Below are 20434 nucleotides of genomic sequence, written 5' to 3' on the forward strand. Positions count from 1 at the left end.
GGTGGTTAGAGTTTTGTGGATCAATGTTATGGAGTAAATTACTAGGAGCAGTTTGAAGGTCTTCATTTTGATTTTGGGTCACTGTGGTTCCTGAAGGCAGACTTCTCTCTGTCTTTGACTCAGTAGGTTGTGATAAGAATGAAATTAATTAATTTACTGCAGCACCTTTTTTTATTGGTTCCTCAAAATGTATCAAAGCCTACAACTAGCCGCACCAGGGCCAATTTTACATACAGCTCTGATGTTACTCTAGTTTTTTTGTTTGTTTGTTTCTGAAAGCTTTCTAATCAGCCATACTCAAAGATTTTGCGATATAATATGGTGTATTTCTGGTGTCTTTTTCCAACTTGAAATTAACTTAGGGATCCTTTTACTTAGCTTCAGTAAGTCTAGCACGTGCTTACCATAGCTTAAAATGACTCACCGCAGGACATGCTCAGGCGTCCTGTGGTAAGTTTTAAATAGGGGCGCGCAAAAAAATATTTTAAACTTTTTGTTAGAGGGTCATGTCTTGGGGTGGAACAGTAGGCGTTTCTGCTACTCTTCCACCCCAAGACATGGGGTGCAAGATTACTGCATGAGCTCCTGTGGTAATTCTTTTTAATGGCTGCATGTTAATGGCAATATTAGTGTATAGCCACTAATTCAAATAATGGAAAATAGGCCATTTTACTGCTGTGGTAAAAAGGGCCTTAGGGTGTGGGAAAGACACGTGTAAGGGTACGCTAAGGCCACTTTTTACCACGTCTTAGTCAAAGGACCCCTTGGCTGCATGTTAAAATTTTGAATTGTTTCCTTTGCTGCTTCCCCAATTTTGTTTTTGTTCTTCAAGAGGTATCATAGCTTGTGGGTAGCCCCATTTTTTGTCAGGCCTGATTCCTTCTTGCCTTATGTTGATAATAAGTCACCTTGCCAGATTGCAAAGCACAGAACATTTCTATCGGGAGCTGTAGCATCACTCAGTAGAGGATCAGCACCTAGTGGTTTTAGCTTCTGGAATAACCATCTTTATCTTCCTGGCATATTGCGCTTCCATGTGTTGTAATATGTAAAGAAGACCTTTTTAAACATTAGTAAAAAAAACAACAACAACAAAACCCACCCATACACCTCCAGCCCCCATTGTGCTCTCCTCTCACTCCTTCTCTGACCACATCTTCTGCCTCACTCATCATGCTTGTCTGCAGGGTTACTATACGCTCTGTCACCTTGTTATTATTTCCTCTTTTCTCCTCCAGGGTCAGATTACGACTGCTATTCTGTGAATGGTGATGTGGAAGGCGAGAGCCAAAGTGAATTTGACAAATCTTCCACCATTCCTCGCAACAGCAACATTGCACAAAACTACAGGCGTATGATCCAAACTAAGCGACCTGCCTCCACCGCTGGACTGCCTTCTGGAACCAATCAGCCAAGCAGTGCCACCCCAGGTGTGGCCACAATCCGCCGTACCCCATCCACCAAACCCTCAGTGCGCCGTACCCTGTCCAACGCAGGCCCTATTCCGATACGTCCTCCTATTGTCCCTGTGAAAACTCCTACTGTCCCAGACTCTCCAGGCTACAGTGGCCCCACAAGGGTAGGGAGTGAAGAATGCGTGTTCTACACCGATGATGCCTCTCATAGTGCTATAGAATTTACCAAGGCCTCACCAAAGAGGCTAAGCCTGCCCAATACAGCCTGGGGAAGCAACACTATGGAGATCTCTGTATACTCTGGTGGGCCACACCTGTCTACAGAGGAAGAGGAGGACCAGCAGCTGGCAGCTAACCGGCACAGCTTGGTGGAGAAGATCGGAGAGCTGGTGGCCAGTGCCCATGCACTGGGTGAAGGACAATTCCCTTTTCCCACCACAATTTCTGCTCCCACTCCAAAAGTCGGAGGGACACCAGTCCTGCCTCCATCTGGCTCTGGTGAACCTCCTGCCGAAGACATGCTGGTGGCAATCCGCCGAGGTGTACGACTGCGTAAGACTATCAGTAATGACAGATCTGCGCCCCGCATCCTATGATAAACCACTACGGCCGCCCATTCCGGGGGATCATGGATAATGAAAGAGCAGCAGAGGTATCAAAGAGCAAAAACATGTTAAAGATCAAAGGCAGAGACACTTTATGGATACAGACACACAATTTAGATTTAACATAAAGAGCAAGAAAATTCCCAGGCTCAAACTTTGCAAAGAGCCTGAAGACAATGTGCTGGATTGGGAGCCTGTTTTATATTTGACTTCTCATACCCTGACCTCCTGTCTTCTCACTACTCTGCATTTGCCTTGTAAAGACAGGCTGCTCACAGTGGGAGAGGCAGCTTCTGCTCTGTGTGGGGGTTGGATCGCGGGGCCATAAAATCTCTGGACTGGAATAGGCAGCAGCGTATGTCATGAAATGCTGCAACAAACAGAATGAGAAAAATACTTTTTTAATATTAATGTTTCTTCCTCTGACATTCCTGTCTCCCTCTATATGAAATGTGCTTTTCTCTGTGCTGAGCACCTCCCTGTCCTTCTCTCCTCAAATTTCTCTATCTATACATCCCTGTCTCTCAGTTTCCCTTTTTTTATTTTTATTTTTAACTTTGTCGTTCTCTGTTGGTGGAAGAAAAAATTCAATAGGTAAAAATATAGCCACACAATCAATAGGGGAAAGGACGGTAGGAAGGCAGAAGTTATGCTTTCTCTGAACTTTCCACACCTGTTCACCAGAAATGTATTTATTCTGCTGAAAGATGTGCACCACACACAGAGTCTAATAATGCCATAGATGAAGTGTGGAAGCTAATGGGTAGTGTCCCCTCTCCAGTTCTGAGTGTGCTGCCTCCTCAGCACATTTCTGGTGACTGGTGGTGACGCAAAGTGGCAATTTAACTAGACGTATGTACGAAATGTTCCCCTTCACTGCAGGAGACTATATTTATCTCCCAAGCAGTAGCCACCAATCTCAAGTGAGCCACCACAGGCAGAAGTGGGCGAATATACCGCTTTTGCTGAGAGTCATGATACATTATCAGATACTGCACAAACACACGTGCGCTATAGTAAGAGTGTTGTCACGTGTGCCAGCATGACTGGACTGAAATGAACACAGCAAATCTGGTCATTCTAACTGGTGAGGATTTCCTCCCATGCCGTTCTGCCTCTGTACAGGTGGCTCCTGCAGGTCACTGGCCTGTTTCCAGAACATTCACTTAAGATTTTCACACTGACCAGCAGGAGGCATGGGAAGATTTGATTGTCACTAACCCATTGGACTGATGAGGGAATCTGAGAGCTGCCTTCAGCTTGTGACAGCTAAAATAAAGCAGACTGCAGGCAGCTGACTCTAACCATGGCAGTGGAAGTTAATGTTACAGTTTTACTTCCCAGACTGTTGCATATCATCTTGTTACATGAAAAGAAAAATTTAAAAGGCCACAGCTAAATCACATGTGGGTGAGATGTCACTTGCGGTGGCTGATAGCACTGTGAAAAAAATGTGCTTTACAAATCATTCATGATGTCAGAGGCCATGACTTCTCAAAATACTTCTTTTCATATAATTTGTATTTCTGTTGCTATTATTGAGGTCATTTGTAAAATTACATTTTATGAGCTAGGGGACCAAGCCAATCAAAAGCCTGGGGCAATAGACTAGCTGAGAAAACCTTTACTGAGGTCAGCATTCTGGTTCATAACCTCATGCAATGCATGCTGGGATACCTGCATTGCAGAAGTAGAAAAGACAGCAATGGGGAGGGGAAAGCAGGAGAAGATGTCTTTTTGTGGCAGACCTGCCATGTCTCCTGCATTCAGTTGTTTTTGAGGGTCACTTTCTGCACTCTCGTTTGGGAAGCCAAGAACTCCTGCTCATCAGCCTTCCCCTCCATTGGCAGCAGGAGATGTGTTAATAAAACATCATCTCCTGCTGCTATGGGACCAATCTTGTGATAGGAGCTGCAAAATCTCACAGTTCTCATCTACTGGTCCCACAGCAGCAGGAAATGATGTTTTATTAAGGTGTCTCCTGCTGTTGGAGGGGGAGTTGGCTTATTGGTGCTGCAGCTGTGAGGTTGAGGTGTGCTAGGGGGTGGAACTGAGAGGCAGAATGGACAGGGCTGGATGCAGAGCAGGGGTGTGTCCAAAAATCTCCCTCTCAAATCTCAGGACCTGTTGGCAGCTCTGCTCTGGTGTGGTTACACCGTGGAAGGGTTTGGGGACTGGTTTGTTTCCCAAATAGAATCGGTCCTGTTTTTGGATGAGGAATTAATAGGAAGGCTGGTCTGTTCAATAAAACAACAAGGCAGATGGTTTGCACAATGCAATGTGCAAAATAAAGAAGAGCAGACCGGTTCTATATGGCAGTAGACTTTATTCACTACACATGCTCCTAGAGATTAATGGGAAGGCTGGCCTTTCCTTTCTCTTCATTGATTGGGAAGATAGTGCTATGCTCTGACTGGTTAACTTTCTGATCCATGCTGTTTCATGGGGAACAGTGCACTCCAGTGCCACATTATGGGTCTATGGAACAGCCTCAGTGTATCGGCATGTGTGCAAAACAGCCACTGGTCTTCAGGTATTTAATTTAAACCTTATCTCAGGTCTTATAACTTTATTCTTAACTTAAGTTATTAAACTGCTTTTGTAGAACTAGGCGCTGAGAACCAATAAGCATTATCTGACAATAATGTAACTAGTGACACAGCAATTAGGAGGATATATGACTTCATCTCACCACATTTTAAAAAGTAGTGATGTTAGTGGAGAGGTTCTGCAAGGAAACAGAAAAGGAATAAGGGAGGTGCTATCCACCATGATATGGGGGAAGTGTCTGCAACCAGTGCATGGAATATGCCTGTGCCAACAGCCAAAGTCCTTTCAGGGATCCAGTCATCTCCCTGTCACTAAAAGCTATAATATTAGCAGGTAAGAATAGAATAATTTACTTGAAAAAAAGGGCCAGATATTGAAGAAGAATTCTACATCCACTGGTGGCCACTGAACATATAACTCAACTACCCATAAATTTTCAGCCACTATACAGATCTATTGGGCCTAAAATCCCTCTCACTACCCTGACACTAGGCATATAGTGAACGAGTAGAGGGATGGTGGAAAGGGGGGCAATGCTACAACTTTATTCTGACAGCAGCTATATACAGTAATTAGTGTAGGCAGAAACCAAGTCTGTATTCCACATATATGTATAGTGGCAGTAAACATAAATATGCATGTTATTGGCATTTAAAGTAACACAATCGCTACTGCCACAACTAAATATTTTACCTAAAACCCTTACAATCACTTATTGTATTCCTTTTCTAAAAAAAATTTCTCTTTTGTATCTCATTTTGGCTTCTTTTATTCATCCATCTCCCACCCTAAACAACATTCATGGGCCAAACACCCTGTTGACTCCTTCAAACAAAAGTTTCAGTCTGGCGTATTCTACCTCTCTGTGCCTGTCGTGCCCATTTCCCTTTTCCAGGGCTTAATTTTGGGGGGAACGGCCTGGGACGCAGTTCTACCACTTCTCTAGGCGTGTTTGCTCCAGTACCTCCATTTCAAGAAATCTGCTTCAGGACCACCGAGAGGGGGGACACGGTGCCACAGTCCCCGATCTCACCCACCCTCGGCCCCGTCCCTGAAGTCGCCGCGCCGCAGTCCCCACCCGGCCCCCACTGTACGCCACCGGGCTGGGTCCCCTGCATTGAAATCATCAGAGCGCCTCACCTGTCACCTCCTGACTGAAAGCGCAGCAGCGGCAGATTGGATTTGTCTCCCTTCGGGCCTTCCCTCCCTGTGTCCCACCCTCGTCTGATGTAACTTCCATGAGAGTGGGACACAGGGGGGAAGGCCCGAAGGGAGGCGAATCTGATCTGCTGCTGCTGCGCTTTCAGTCACGGAGCGAGGTGACAGGTGAGGCGCTGTGATGATTTCAATGCAGGGGGCCCGGCCCAGTGGCGGACGGAGGGGGCAGGTGGGAACTGTGGTGTGGTGGCCAGGGGGGGAGGTGACGACAACGACCTCTGGGCGGCCTTGCCCCAGGCCCGGCCCAGTCTCTCGGCGGCCATGGCCTGCTTGGAGCAGGAGGTGATGGAGTGGGCCTGGAGCGGAGCAGAGGACAGTCACTTTGCTCCCTAATTCAGTTCCTCCCTTGCTGTTTCCCCTGGCCCACCGGCCCTCTCACCCAGCTTCACATTCCACTTCCTTTTGCCTACAAATTAAGCCCTGCCCTTTTCTATTTTGAAATTTTTGTATTATTTTATTCCTCATTAAACTGGTATGTTTAAATGTTTTTGAAAACTGCTCACATTGATTTCCATAATGGTGGGGTGCTGCTATGCAGACTGTGATTAGAACCCATGCAGGAATCACACTGATATATATAAAGTTGAAGAATGGATTAGGAAAATTATACTTTTGAAAATGTGGAGTCATTTCCATACTAGAGGCTTTTATACTTTTGTAGATTAATATGAGAACATAGGAGAGCAGGAACAATAGAACAGGAAAAACCTCTACGACGGATCCACACAGTACACAAGAAGTAGAGGCTGACCACAGACTAGACCAACTTGGGAGACGATCTTGATGAAAATGCTTTATGGATCGTTCAAGGGACCCAACACGGTTTGTGTTTCGACGCACAAGGGCATCTGCCTCAGGGGTCGCAAAGGGTATTCACAGAGCTCATATGTAAAATAGAATAATAAACGAGGATGAACTCTATGAAATTCAAATCGAGTATCCCTCACACACCAGTTCAAAGAGATGTCAGGTACTGCACTTCTGCAGCAAGATCTCTCAACCTCTCAGATGTGGGGAGGTTGCAGGAGGTAGCTGAAAAAATCAATTTGCTCCAGACAGTGCTGCTGCTGCCGCTGGTAATTGCTATCAGCAGCAGTATCAGGAGGACAGCAGCCGGGCAGCTAAGTTGTTGGTTGGACCAGGTGCTGCTATCTGGAGCAAATAGATTTTTTCAGCCACCTCCTGCAACCTCCCCGCATCTAAGAGGTTGAGAGATCTTGCTGCAGAAGTGCAGTACCTGATGTCTCTTTGAACTGGTGTGAGGGATACTCGATTTGAATTTCATAGAGTTCATCCTTGTTTATTATTCTATTTTACATATGAGCTCTGTGAATACCCTTTGTGACCCCTGAGGCAGCCGCCCTTGTGTGTTGAAACATGGACTGTGTCGTGTCCCTTGAATGATCAATAAAGCATTTTCATCAAGATCATTTCCCGAGTTGGTCTAGTCTATGGTCAATATAAGAGAACACACTTAAGCTATTTTGAAGATTCTGTGCAGTACTGTTGGTTTTACTACACATGGTTCTATGTCCAAACATGAGACTCGCTATAGCATCGCAGCCACAAAGCTTTGTACTATTTACTTGTATGGATATCTTACTCTAGCACCTCTGAGAGATGGTGCGAAGATGAAGGATGGGCAGTTTTCAGGCAACCATTATTATTTTGGCAAGTTCAGATTGCAAGACTTAACTTTAAGCGTAGGTCAGTGGCTTTGCTAAGTGAAGAAAGGAGGGGGGGATGTTATACAAAATGATGAAGTGGGAGAGAGGAGATACGGGAGGGAGGGAGTGGAAGGAAAGGAGAAAAGGAGAGGAGAAAATGAAAGAATAAAGTAAAAGGAGATCACCTGCAGCAAAATGCTTTGCTCTCTCAGCCTTCTAACAATTCTGGTTTTCTTTTACTTTTGGAAATTTGACAGGTAAAGGGGAATCTGTAAATTGCTAATGCAGCCAAATTGATTTTATTAAATCCTAGGAAGCTTCCCCAAGGGGCTCAGCATTAGAGTCATTAGTTGCGTTCACTTAGGTCTTTTTTTGACATCTTGAATGTAGGAAGTAACTATAGGGTTGTACTACCCAGTACTTCCTTAAAAAGCTTTTCCATTGATCAAATGAACTACTTTGAATGTAGAAGTCACAGAAGCAGCACAGTCTTAGAGGATGGACATTTACTTACATTTTATTTTGAAATCTGTGTCAAACATGCCATTGTCCAAAATATATTTTCACCAGAAGCAAAATCAGTGCAGAGTATGAAAGAACTTTTACCCCCCTGTTTACTAAGCCGCGTGCTAATGCTGACACAGCCCGTTCACTCTGCGCTGTGTTGGCATTGCCGCGCAGCAGCCGTTAGTGTAGCTTAAGAAACAAGGGGGTTAGTAAAATTAGTTGTAGATTTAAAACAAGTGGAAAATGCTTACACTAGAGAGAAATGAGAGGTCCTGCAGAATATTCTATTTCAGCCTGGGAGGTATGAGTGCAAAATCTGCAATCAGGCGAATATTCAAAATGAGCATGCTGGTAAATTTTGTTGTTGCTTGAGTAGTGATACTCATAATGGGGAAATTCTATGAATAACACTCAAAAATGGTGCTGAAAAAATGGCGCTAAACAATATTCATGTCCTTTATAGAATAATAGTGCTGATTCTTGCCCCTAACTGAGCGCCAAGTTCTATAACTATGCATATAACTTTTCGGAGCACCCCGACACACCCATGCCCCTCCCATGGCCACACCCCTTTTAGAATACGTGCTATGGGAGTTAGGCACAGCCAGATGTGTGCATGCAAATTTTAATGAGTGTCAATTCACCTCAATAATTGGTGTTTGGCACCAGTTATTGATGGTTAAGAGCTTGTTAACCAATTAATTTGCACGCACATCTTGGCAGTGCGCCCGAATTTGGTCACCATATATAGAATCCAGAGAAATTTGATTAGATCAGAGTTGTACACAAAGGGGCTGATATTCAGACTGTGGGAGGTAGCCAGGCTGCCTCCCGCAGTTGGCGCTTAGCCCAGATATTCATCGCTAGGCTGTTTCTGGTGACTGGCTTTGAATATCTGGGTGTATTTTGGCTGGTTTCAATTTAACCAAGTGTGTTGATATTCAGCATTGACTGGTTATGTTGAAACCGCCCAAAGATAGCTAGCCAGCGATACGCTGAATATCGGCAGATGGCCGGTTATATCGCGTGATATAATCAGCTATCCACTAAGCGCTAACTGGCAATATTCAGCGGGAGATAGCTGGCTATCCCCACTGAATATCACTGGATAGCTGCTGGCTGGTTAAATGGATTTAAATATCGGCCAGAAAGACTACTAATACATGATCAAGTAAAGGCTAATGATCAATCATATTAATAACTCCACAGTTTCTGGAAGCTTACTCCAGGGAAGGATCACTATACATATGTTATCCTCTCAAAGACTGGACAATTTTGGTCAATATTCACAAGAACTTTCCTGTATTGTGAGTGCTGTTATCTGTCTTAGATGTAGCTTAGGGTGAGCTACATTAAGTAGATATTTTGTTATTCTGGGAGGGCTTTCAAATAAAAGAGGCCCTTTTACTAAGGCGCTAAGCCTTAACGTGGTCTCAGCATGCCGAAAAGGCTTGCCGCAGGATGCACTAAGGTGCGTTATTCATGTCTTTTAATTTACATTTTGGAGTGGGTATGCCATTGGTGGGGAATGGGTGTAGAAACGTTATCCAGCTTGCATTCACATTAGCTTGCACTAACTAGATAGTACAGACTTACTAAGGTGTGCTAATGGATTTAGCATACTATAATGATTAGTGTAGGCTGAATGATAAGACACTTATTATAGTCCTGTGGGTATCTTATCATTTTGTGCAAGCTAATCATTAGCACACTGTAGTAAAAGGATCCCTCAATGTGGGAACCCTTAGCAACTCCTAAATAGGAGACAGTAAGTGCTCCCACGTTATTATTGTTGCAAGTCTTGCAGACTAATTGAAAAATTAGTGTGGGACCTGAAGAGCTAAAAATAGAAAATACCCTATTTAACTGACACAGTAAAAATGGCCTTAGCGCACAGGAAAGTCCCATGTTTTGCCGCAGCGTAGTAAAATGGCCCCTAATTTGCACCTGAGGCAATGGAGGGCTGAGGGGTCCTTTTACAAAGCAGTGGTAAGCCCAATGCAGGCTTACTGCTTGATAAAAGGAAAGTACCACCAGGCTAGCGCAGCAGCCCAGCAGTAGTTCCCACCCCCAGCGCTCCTCAGTGTCTACCCAGCAATAATCTTGCCCGGTTACTGCCGGGTTAGTGTGGGAGCCTTTATTACCACCTTAATGGGTGGTACTAAGTGCTCCCCCCAAATGGTAGTGCGGCAAGTGCTTCATTTGCTGCGTGGCCATTACCTGAAAAAAAACAAAGACCTGCTTTTTACTTGCTGCTATAAAAGGGGGCCTGAGCGTAAATTGAAACCATGCATCAATGCCAGCACAGGCCCCCTTTTTTCCACAGCTTCATAAAAGGGGCCCTAAGTAACTTACCCAAGATCAAAAGGAGCTGCAGTGGGATTTAAACTAGGCTTCCCTGCCTCTCAGCCATGAGGCTACTCTTTTTCTCTAGCCATTCATTTTCAGCAGCAGTATATAGATGGTGCCACTGAAAATGTTCTCTACCCGCTACAGTCCTATCCAGGAGAGAGTAGGGCAGATAAAGGGTGCTGTATCCAATTATTTGCCTAGCATTGATATTCAGCTGCTCTCTATAGGGGTGTGCAACCCAAACGTTTTTCTGTTTTTCTTCCTATGTCAATTATGGAAATTTTTGTAGTGTTCATTTTTCCCCTGTTTTCGTTATGGGGCCCTTTTACTAAAGTTTAGCATACACTAACGGATTTAGTGCACGCAAAGCTTTAGTAAAATGGCCCCTATGAGAGCAATATTGCGCCCTATTCTGGGAAAAAATGCACACTTTTTTGGAAGTGTGCACACTATTAACGGCACACGAACAACCCAAAACTTCAGGTATTTTTCCTATCATTTCAGCCAAAAGATGACACCAATGTACATCCCTAATAGTTATACAATTTAAGAAAGAACAAAAGCATTGCTGTCCTCACTTAAACTACTTAGCTGTAGGTATAGCAGCTGTCTATTTTCATAATGGGGTAGATTCTATATTTGACGCCTGAAAAATCCACGTGGAAAACAAATAAGCCTAGGCATATTCTTTATAGTACACTTGAAATTTGTAGAATAGGTTTAAATTTCTGCGGTATATAGAATTACGCCAAGTATCTATCCACCCAACCAAATTTGGTCACATCCATTTAGTCCATGTTTTACTTGGCGTACATCCCAATAATTAAATTAGGTGCAGAGCGGGTGTATTCTATAATTATGCATATAGATTTTAGAAATGCCCCCTTTTCAACTAAGTAAATTAGAATTTAAACGAACCACTTTACAGAATACACAGCGAGATGTGCATGTAAATCTTACTGCCAATTAGTGCTGATAATCGCTTGTTAACATCCAATTAACAGAGCTGATTAGCTAGTTAACCAATTAAGTTACATGCTATAGAATACGCTTCAATTTCCATGCAGAAATTAAGGTGCAATATATAGAAGTTGAGGAGTGGAATAGAGTGGAGGAGTAGCCTAGTGGTTAGTGCAGTAGACTTTGATCCTAGGGAACTGGGTTGAATTGCCATTGCAGCTCCTTGTGACTCTGGACAAGTCACTTAACCCTCCATTGCCCTAGGTACAAATAAGTAGCTGAATATACTATGTAAACCACTTCGAATATAGTTGCAAAACCCACAAACAGGCAGTATATCAAGTCCCATTCCATTCCCCAAATATACGTGCTTATATTAAATACAGTTGCTGAAGCATTTAAATATTGACCTATTAAGGTTTTATAAAAGTAAAACATTTTATATGCATTTGTAGATTTGTGACCTGGATGTTTCCTCAATGCACAGGTGCTACTAGAGAGTTTTGAAGGATAGCTCACAGAACAACCAATTCTAACTTGCAGGTATATTTACCAAAATGTGTTAATGCACATTGCTAATAAATAGGCCTCACTGAGATTATTGGAGCCTTTTGACTAAAGGTTTGCATTAATGTGTGACAATATGTTAACATGCATTTACATATTTTCAGAAGTAAGCCCCTTGTTGCATATCAGAATATAATTTTACAACTGTTGTGCTATAGGACTATCAAATGAAGGTCAATCATAATAAATAAAAATAAGACAATTACATTAATGACCATGCTGAACATAAGAACAGCTATACTGGGTCAGACTAATGGTCCATCGAGCTCAGTATCCTGCTTCCAGCAGTGGCCAGTTCAGGTCACAGGCACCTTGCAGAATCCCAAATAGTAGCAGGATTCATGCTACAGATCACAGGGACAAGTAGTGGCTTCTCCATGTCTATCCCAATAGCAGACTATGAACGTTTGTTCCAGGAACTTGTCCAACCTTTATTCAACCCAGATACACTAACTGTTGTTACAACATCTTCCGGCAATGAATTCCGACAATGAGTTCCAAATCTTAACTATTCATTGAGTGAAAAAATATTTCCTCTTTTGTTTTAAAATAGTACCATATAACTTAGTTGAGTGTCCCCTAGTCTTTGTACTTTTTGAAAGAGTAAAATCTCGATTTATTTTTACCCATCCTACACCACTAAGTATTGTAGACCTCTATCATATCTCCCCTCAGCCATCTCTTTTTCAAGCTGAAGAGTCCTAACCTCTTAAGCCTATCCTCATATGAGAGGAATACCCTTAATCATTTTGATCGCCCTTCTTACCTTTTTTTTATTTCATTTTACCCTCTAGAAAATAAGCAATGAAACCACCTTGTACATATTTTACTCAGAAAACAGATGGTCCAGTAGATTTTCCATGATAAAATTCCAACATGCTATATTTTCATTACAATGCAAGTGTAAGCCCTAATTATCATCATTTGTTTATTTACAGATGTAGCTATAAATATTATAAAATGAGAATGAATTGCAGTTTAGCAAAGTACTGTAGCACAGGTCAGAATAGTTCCTGGTTGCTCCTCTGTCATTGAAGGACCAAATCACGTTACTTCTCTGTGCCCCTTTGCCAGCCATAAGGGTCCTTTTACTAAACTGCGGTAATATTCACACTAATGTATGGTACCTGATCCCGGTTAACACAGAAACCCTTAAGGCCGGATTCTATAAATGGCACCAGAAAGATCGACACTAAGCATGATTTTATAAAGGGCGTATGTGCACCTTTTATAGAGTCATGCTTAGGGCCAATTCCCGCACCCTAACTTTGGATGCCAGATTTATACCTGTTGAAACCTGGTGTAAATGTTGGAACCCAAGTTGGGCATGCTGATTCATTCTGTAACAACGCATGCAACTTTTTGGAACGCCTCTGACATACCCGTGCCCCTCCCATGGCCGTATCCCTTTTTGAGTTGCATGCTATGGGATTTGGGTGCCAAGCATTCTAGAATAGTGCACAGCCAGATGCAAGTGCAAATTCTACTTGGTGCCAATTAACATCAGTAATTGGTTGTTAGCAGGTGATTATTGCTTGTTAGCCAATAAAGTTGCACAGGCATCTCAGAATCATGCCCAAATTTAAGTGCCCGAAGCTGGGCACCACATAGAGAATCTGGAGGTTAGGGAGGCGATAAGTTGGTCCCACGTTAACTCCACATTAGTTAATGTGTGGTCAATACAGCACATGAACTGCCAAACACCTTCCACACCCACTCTCTGCCCATGCCACACCCCCAACACAAAAAGCACTTAATGTAAGGTAATTCCTAAATTACCTCAAAGCCCGTAAAAGCAGCTGTATGCTAGTAGTTACTGTGTGGTTAAGTGCTTAACGTGGATTAATAAAAGGGCCCATGAGGTAATACAGTACAATCTTGATTATCTGAGCTTTGGTGAGCCACCATCTGGCATGTCTGACAGACCCCCGGTGATGTCATTTTCCAAACCCGGGACCCTACTTTTACCACCATTGTGAGCCGGGATCCTGCTTTTACTGCCTTTGCTTCTGCATTGTTGAGGGGTTACCATTGTTTTCTGTATTTTCCGACTTTTCATTTATCCAACAACGGTTCAGTCCTGTTTAGGTCGGATAACCAAGACTTTACTGTAATATGATTGTTTCCCCGTCTTCTTCAGAAGATGCCAAACTAGTGCTAAAAACATGTTTGTGTTGCCTCCAGAAGTGGCTGTATGCCAGTCCTTGAAATACTAATATCTGATGGGTTAATTTTCAGCAGTGGCAGTCAACATTTTATTTTTAACACCAACCACTGTGTTTAAATTAATATATATATACAGCACTACAATATGATCAGCAGTGCTGGATCTATTTATTGATTATTGACCGATGCCACTGCCATTGTATATTTTAGTTTAGGTTTGCAATTCAGCAGGCCTATATTAAATGTGTAAACTACCCATATAGCAACTGAATATCATCACTAGATGAATAGTGTTGGGGTGGTTTGGCACATTTTCACATTGCATATGAATATCTACTCTATGGATAGCAGTGTTATATGTTTACTGGCCACTGAGAAACATATAATTCCATTGAAAATTGACCCTTGAGTGTCCCGGATGCTATCTGGAGGAAAGACGCTGTATGAATTCAAACTCTTGTGATTACAGCAGGTTTTCCGAAAGATCGCGGCTGCAGAACTCATTTAAATCCCATGTTATAGATAGCTTTGGTGTTTCTAGACTTCCTGGCACTGGTATTAAAACAGTACCTTTTATTTGATTTTAACTGTGCAAAATATTAAAATGTACTGGTTGAAGCAATAATGACTGATAGTGTTCTAAAAGGTTTAGATAACTGTTATATAGGTATGTAAAATACAAATAAGACTGTTCTATTAGATATCTTTTAATAAAAACCCTATGGAACTTACCTCAATAATTAATAATATAGTAAGAAAAGCATATCAGATATTTAAATATCTTTACCTGTGGCTGTGCCAACTAGTGTAAAGAAAACGTAGTTCAAATGTTTTCAGAATTTATGGAGCAGGAGAGAAAACAAAAGAAATTCTGTTCTTGACTACTGTTATGTCAGTGCACCTGGGCCTGGGCGGGACGAGGTGTGTAACAGGCAGAATGGATTTCATTAGGCACTTTATGGATATTGTCTTGGGGTCAAAGGGGAACCACTCAGGCATGAAAGAGATATCACCTTTATGGAAAAGATCTCTGGACAAGGCACTTACAAGCCACAGGATAGAAAAGAGAACTGGGCAGTTTCCTAGGAGGCCTGAGCACAGCTACAGAGTGCTCTCTCTTTTTTTCCCGCCATTCCTTTACCCCTTCATCTCCTCACCTCATCAGCCAAGGCAGTGCAAAGCACAAGAGCAAACCATTGACCCACTCAGCGGTGATGCAGACCGTGCTAAGCTATTCAGGAGGAACATTATTGTCAGAGGTATTAGAGAAAGCACAATCATCTCGTCCTCTCTCAGCTGTTCATTCTGTCTGCCTGTCCTTCCGTAACCTTGACAGTTCTCAAAACCCAACTTGTGATGATGTACATAGAACCAGGCCACTGGTGAGTCCCCAGTGTGTGTGTACGTGTTTAATACCAATTCCATTCTAACCTTCCCCTCCCCTAGTAACCAGTGATGATACTTAAAACTGGGGTAAGGGGGAGTTCTGTTTGCTTTCTTTTTAAAAGATTTATTAAAGGAAAAAGAACTCTAATTTTCCAACTGCTGTAACTTTCTGGTGCTTCTAATAACTTGTTTTCTTCAATCCCCTCCCCCTCTTGTTTTCCTTTACACTAGTATCCCTGTCTCTTCTTACAGTTTTTTTTTTAATTTTTTTTATATTTATCCCAGCTTTGGGTTAAATAGTCACTGCTACAAGTAACAACTGCACTGTGAAGACTCCAGTATTAATAAAAATTGTACTGTAAATGACTTGTGCAGCATGTGGTGTGAAATTTTTTTTAGCTGAATGTTTTTATGTGATCTTCCTTTTGGGTAAGTTCTGTAGCCCAGTGGCAGCATAGAGAAAGTCCACGGATGAAGCTACGTGCATTGATTTCAAAACAAAATTCTTGTGGTCGATATTCAGCCGGCAGTGCTCAGTATTTTCCTGACCGCGGCTGCCATTATGCCCAGAAATGCAGTGCCGGACCATTTCTGGCCTTCAGCATTGAATTTCTGGGTTTGCAGAGCTGGCTAAACCATAGTCGGTTAAGTGTGATATTCAGCACTTAATGGGCTATGGGGCACTGCGTAAAGAAAGGACTAATTTTTATGTGGTCCCAGGGCTGGCCCAAAGCAAGATGCCGCCTGAGCTGGAGCTAACATACCGCCCTCCAGGCTGAGACGCCGCCCCCTCTTTGCAGTGTTTTACCTCATGGTGATGTTCCAAACCCAGCAGCGGCAGCAATTCCCATATTCTGCCCTGCCGCTGCCAGCACCCGCCTCTTCCCTTTACTGCGGCCGCCTGATCTTCTGATGAAACAGTTACATCAGAGAGGTGGCTGCAGTAAAGGGAGAAGGCGGGTGCCGCCACCGCCAGGCCACCGTATGGAAAGCGTTGCCGCTGCCAGGTTTGGAATGTCACCGTGAGGTAAAATGCCACCAAGGGGGAGATGCCGCCCTTCCACGGTGCCAGTCCTGATAAGTGCAAAACACAACTATAAAGCTCATTACAGGCCACAGGAAATTTGACCATGTCACATGAAGGCTGCTGACTGGCTGCCCATCTCATTTACAAGCTCCTCCTGCTTGTATTTAAAAACTTGAAATCTGGTGATCCCTCCTTCCTCTCCAAGCTACTACTCTCTTATTCCTCTAGCTCACTGTGGTCCTCGCAACATCAGCTTATTGTCCCATCTCCCTGTGATGAAGTCCATACCTCCACTAGGAATACTATTTTTTCTGTCCAAGGACCTCTACTCTGGAACCAACTGCCAGCCCACCTCAGACACTAATCATCCCTACAGCAATTTAAAGCTGATCTGAAAACACCTCTTTTTACGGAGGCTTATACTTAATTTAGGATCTTTTGAGATGCAATGCTGCCTGCGCAGCTGCCCTCATGTGCAGTCCTCCCCCTGCTTTCCTACGAGTTTTGTAGTTCTCTCGCTATATCCATATCTTGTCTACAAGTTTTTCTTCCCCCCCCCCCCCTTTTTTTTAGTCCGCAAGCCACTCGGGCACATTTTATAATGGGCAGGATAGTAAATGATTTCAATAAGCTTGAAACTCACTGGGTTCTGCCACAAATTTATGTAAATGTGTGCTGAAGTGGCAGCCCCATTATACTCCATGTGCAAATGTAAAAATCATGGAAGAACACACATGTACTGTGACTAAATTAAAGCACATTGTAACTTCTGCCCCTGACCTTGCACGCCCAGATCACACACACAAGAGTTTTTCTTGTACCCTATAGCTGAAGAGAACAGTGTAAGTACAGCACTCACACAGTGTTTAAAAAGGATAGATTGCCCAAATGATTTCTTTTTCAGCTTTCTTAGTTCTCCTGAATTGAAAATGGGAACCTGTGAAATGCATGTACTGGCTGCTTATGCTCTTCTGCAGAAGTTTACATACATCATTGGTGATCAAACCACATACATATATAGCCATCAACCCACTTAAATTTATTGAGAAGGGATTAGGACTGAAAGAATAATCCAGTGGACTCCTGTGTTTCAAGTACAGAATGTAAAGTTTGAATTACTGAAAGAAGCGAAAGTGTAAGTTGAAGGAATCTCCAGTGCTCCAATCATATGACCTTCAGAGAACTGGTCCAGAACAAACTATCACCCAGTGGCGTAGGAAGGGGGGGCGGTGGGGCGGTCCGCCCCGGGTGCACGCCGCTGGGGGATGTCGGCGCCTCGCTGGTTCCTTGCTCTCTCTGCCCTGGAACAGGTTACTTCCAGTTCCGGGGCAGAGAGAGCAGGGAACCAGCGAGGTGCCGACACCCCCCAGTGGCGTGCACTCGGCGGATTGGCTCTCCCGCCCGCCCCTCACCGCCTTCCAGGTATGTTCTCGGGGGGGGGGGTGCGCTCCGGAGGGGGCAGGGTGCGCTGCGGCGACCCGCCCCGGGTGTCAGCTGCCCTCGCGACGCCACTGCTATCACCTTATCATCCTACAGTATATATTGAAGGAAGTAGCCAGTGTGAGGGAGTCAGCAGGCTTTGCAATTGTACAGCTTGATCCAAACCAGAGCCAGTATTCCCAGGGCTGCCAAGGGGGTGGGGGGGCAGGGGTTGCAAGATTCCCCCAGGTCTGGCCTCCAAGAGGGGGCCGGCACCGGGGTCTGTTTCTCTCCTGCTCTTGATGGGACCTGGGTGATCGTGTCTCGACAGGAGCAGGAGAGAGAAAACTCAGGCGCCAGGCCCCCTTTAGAGGCAGAGGAGGAGCAGACACAGGGTTTTGGGGCCTCTGGTTTGGCTGGCAGGGGTCCCCAATCCCTGCCAACAGAAGTCTTCCAGTGCTGTTCTCCGCCACATTGTCTGATCTGAAAATATCTAGTTAGCACCTGTCACAAAACCAGCTATTTTGGGCCAGGTAATGTGGCGGAGAACAGCGCTGGAGGAAGGCTTCTGCTGGCGGGGCTTGGGGACCCCCACCAGCCTAGGTATGTGGAGTTGTGGCGGGGGCAGGGAGATAGGGTAAAATGCCCCCCCCCCCCCACACACACAATTTTTTTGGTCTGGCTATGCGGCAATCCTGGGGGGGGGGGGGGTGGCGGCAGCAGTGGCCCTGCCCCGGGAATGGCTCAGTCTTTTGATGGCCCTGAATATTCCTTTGTGTCTGCTTCAGACTGTGTGTTTGCTTCAGTACTGTGAGCTGACTGCCTTGGTAGCCAGGATTCCCAACCAGAAATATGGATCATTTATGCTTTGCTGTCCTGGTGGTTTGCTAATAACCCCACTATGAAAAATGTATCAGTTTGGACTAGAAAGAAAGGTTCTTTGGTGACAGGAAACATATTAGCAGACTCACTGGCAAAAAAGAGGCATGCCATGTAGGCCCCACATGCCCACGGTACAAGCAGACTTACATAATTGCCATTGCAATATGTTCCACAGATTAGGATCATGGGATACCATCAGATTATTTCATATAACTGTAGCTTTACAATTTGAAACTAGTGCAGTATTCTGCAGATAACACATATCAAGCACACACCTTTTCTCACACTCATACAGAAAGACATTTTATGTGTGAAACAGGAGAGATGCTTAGCTATAGCTATCCCCAGAGCTCAAGCTCATTGGGTCCGTGATGGAGGGCCTATGCGGTCCCCCAAAACTGATGAAATGCAGTCTATCCTTAACATGTAGGTAGTGTAATGGCCAGAAACGAACATGACATACATGATCATGTTTCTTCTTTGTAATTTATGCCTCATTTGAGAAGCAACCTAAAGAAGAGGACAGAAAATGAGCGTTGCCTCCATGTGGCCCATTTGAGAGGTTGCAGATAGATGACGTGGGCTCTCTTTCTTTAACAGCTGGGGGGAAAAAGGTTTTTACACACTTGATTCCTTTTCTCATTCAGTAGAAGCATTCCTTATACCAGATCAGATTGCAAGGACCTCCTAAAACTACTGATTCTGATAATGGTCCAGCTTATGATCTTCTGGACACAGAACAACAATTGCACATCTCTCACCAACAACAACAGTTAGAAAAGCAAGTCTTCCTTTAGATGTTGGGCTGGTTTAGCTTGCTGTTGGATTGGAAGGAATAAAAAAAACAGGTTCTGATGTTTTCTGTCTTGCAATCTGTGCTATGATTACATAAACCAAAATCAAAATGCTAGCAGCTTTCAACAAAATGGCACCAGTTGGAGATCACTTGTTGAAAAAAGATACCTTAATAATTCCCATATAAAATAAAAACTCGGCTACAGTTGGTGGCATAAAAAACAACTCGAAACGGTTGTGTTTCAGCATGGTGCCTGAGTCAAGAGTCATAAAATCAAAAAAATGTGTCACTCGGTTAAGTAGCAATAGGCTATTATATACATATCAAGTCACAACAGGTTGAAGGGCACTTCAACAAGTGGGTCTCCAACTGGTGCTATTCTGTGGAGAATTCATAAGGAATTCTTTTCCTTCTTCTGTTTTTAACTGTACCCTGATCCACAGCCTGGCGCTTCTTATATGGTAAATGATAAACTTTATTGAGTGGTGGAACAACTTTACCAGGAAGTTTCAGTACATCTAATAAACATTTCTTAAACAGTTACCTAGGTGCCATTATGGATACATAAAGGAAATTAAAAATTCTTAAGCTAGGATGCCTCAGATTGTTTTCTAATTGCTTACAGATATGGTAGCAAACAACACCGTTTTGTAGGGTTTTCACCTTTATTCCCTGTACTGCTATTAATTTCTGTTCCATAATATCAATTCACACCAAAACACTTTGAATTTTATTTCTGCCACGGTCATCCAAATAGTAAGATCCTCCATAGATTTCTTGGCCAAATAAATACAGTAAATCTAATGCAAGCGAATGACTGCTTGCCACTTGTCTCAAAAGTTACTGTTGAAAAGAAAGTTCCTCCCAACTTCCCAGGTACCCTAAAGAGAATAGGAACCAACCTCACAACCTCAGAA

The 20434-nt window shown here is 43.6% G+C and overlaps 1 protein-coding gene across 1 annotated transcript in view; it reads left to right on the top strand.

The window, feature by feature from the left end:
• Nucleotides 1–5735, top strand: part of MTSS2 (MTSS I-BAR domain containing 2) — a 315559-nt gene extending 309824 nt beyond the window's left edge. The window contains exon 15 of the mRNA XM_030203599.1: nt 1239–5735. Within this exon, the coding sequence (XP_030059459.1) occupies nt 1239–2011 (773 nt within the window). The 3' untranslated portion in view covers nt 2012–5735. The remainder of the gene's footprint in view (nt 1–1238) is intronic.
• Nucleotides 5736–20434: the final 14699 nt, after the last annotated feature.

Source organism: Microcaecilia unicolor, chromosome 5 (genome assembly GCF_901765095.1).
Source record: "Microcaecilia unicolor chromosome 5, aMicUni1.1, whole genome shotgun sequence".
Taxonomy (NCBI): domain Eukaryota; kingdom Metazoa; phylum Chordata; class Amphibia; order Gymnophiona; family Siphonopidae; genus Microcaecilia; species Microcaecilia unicolor.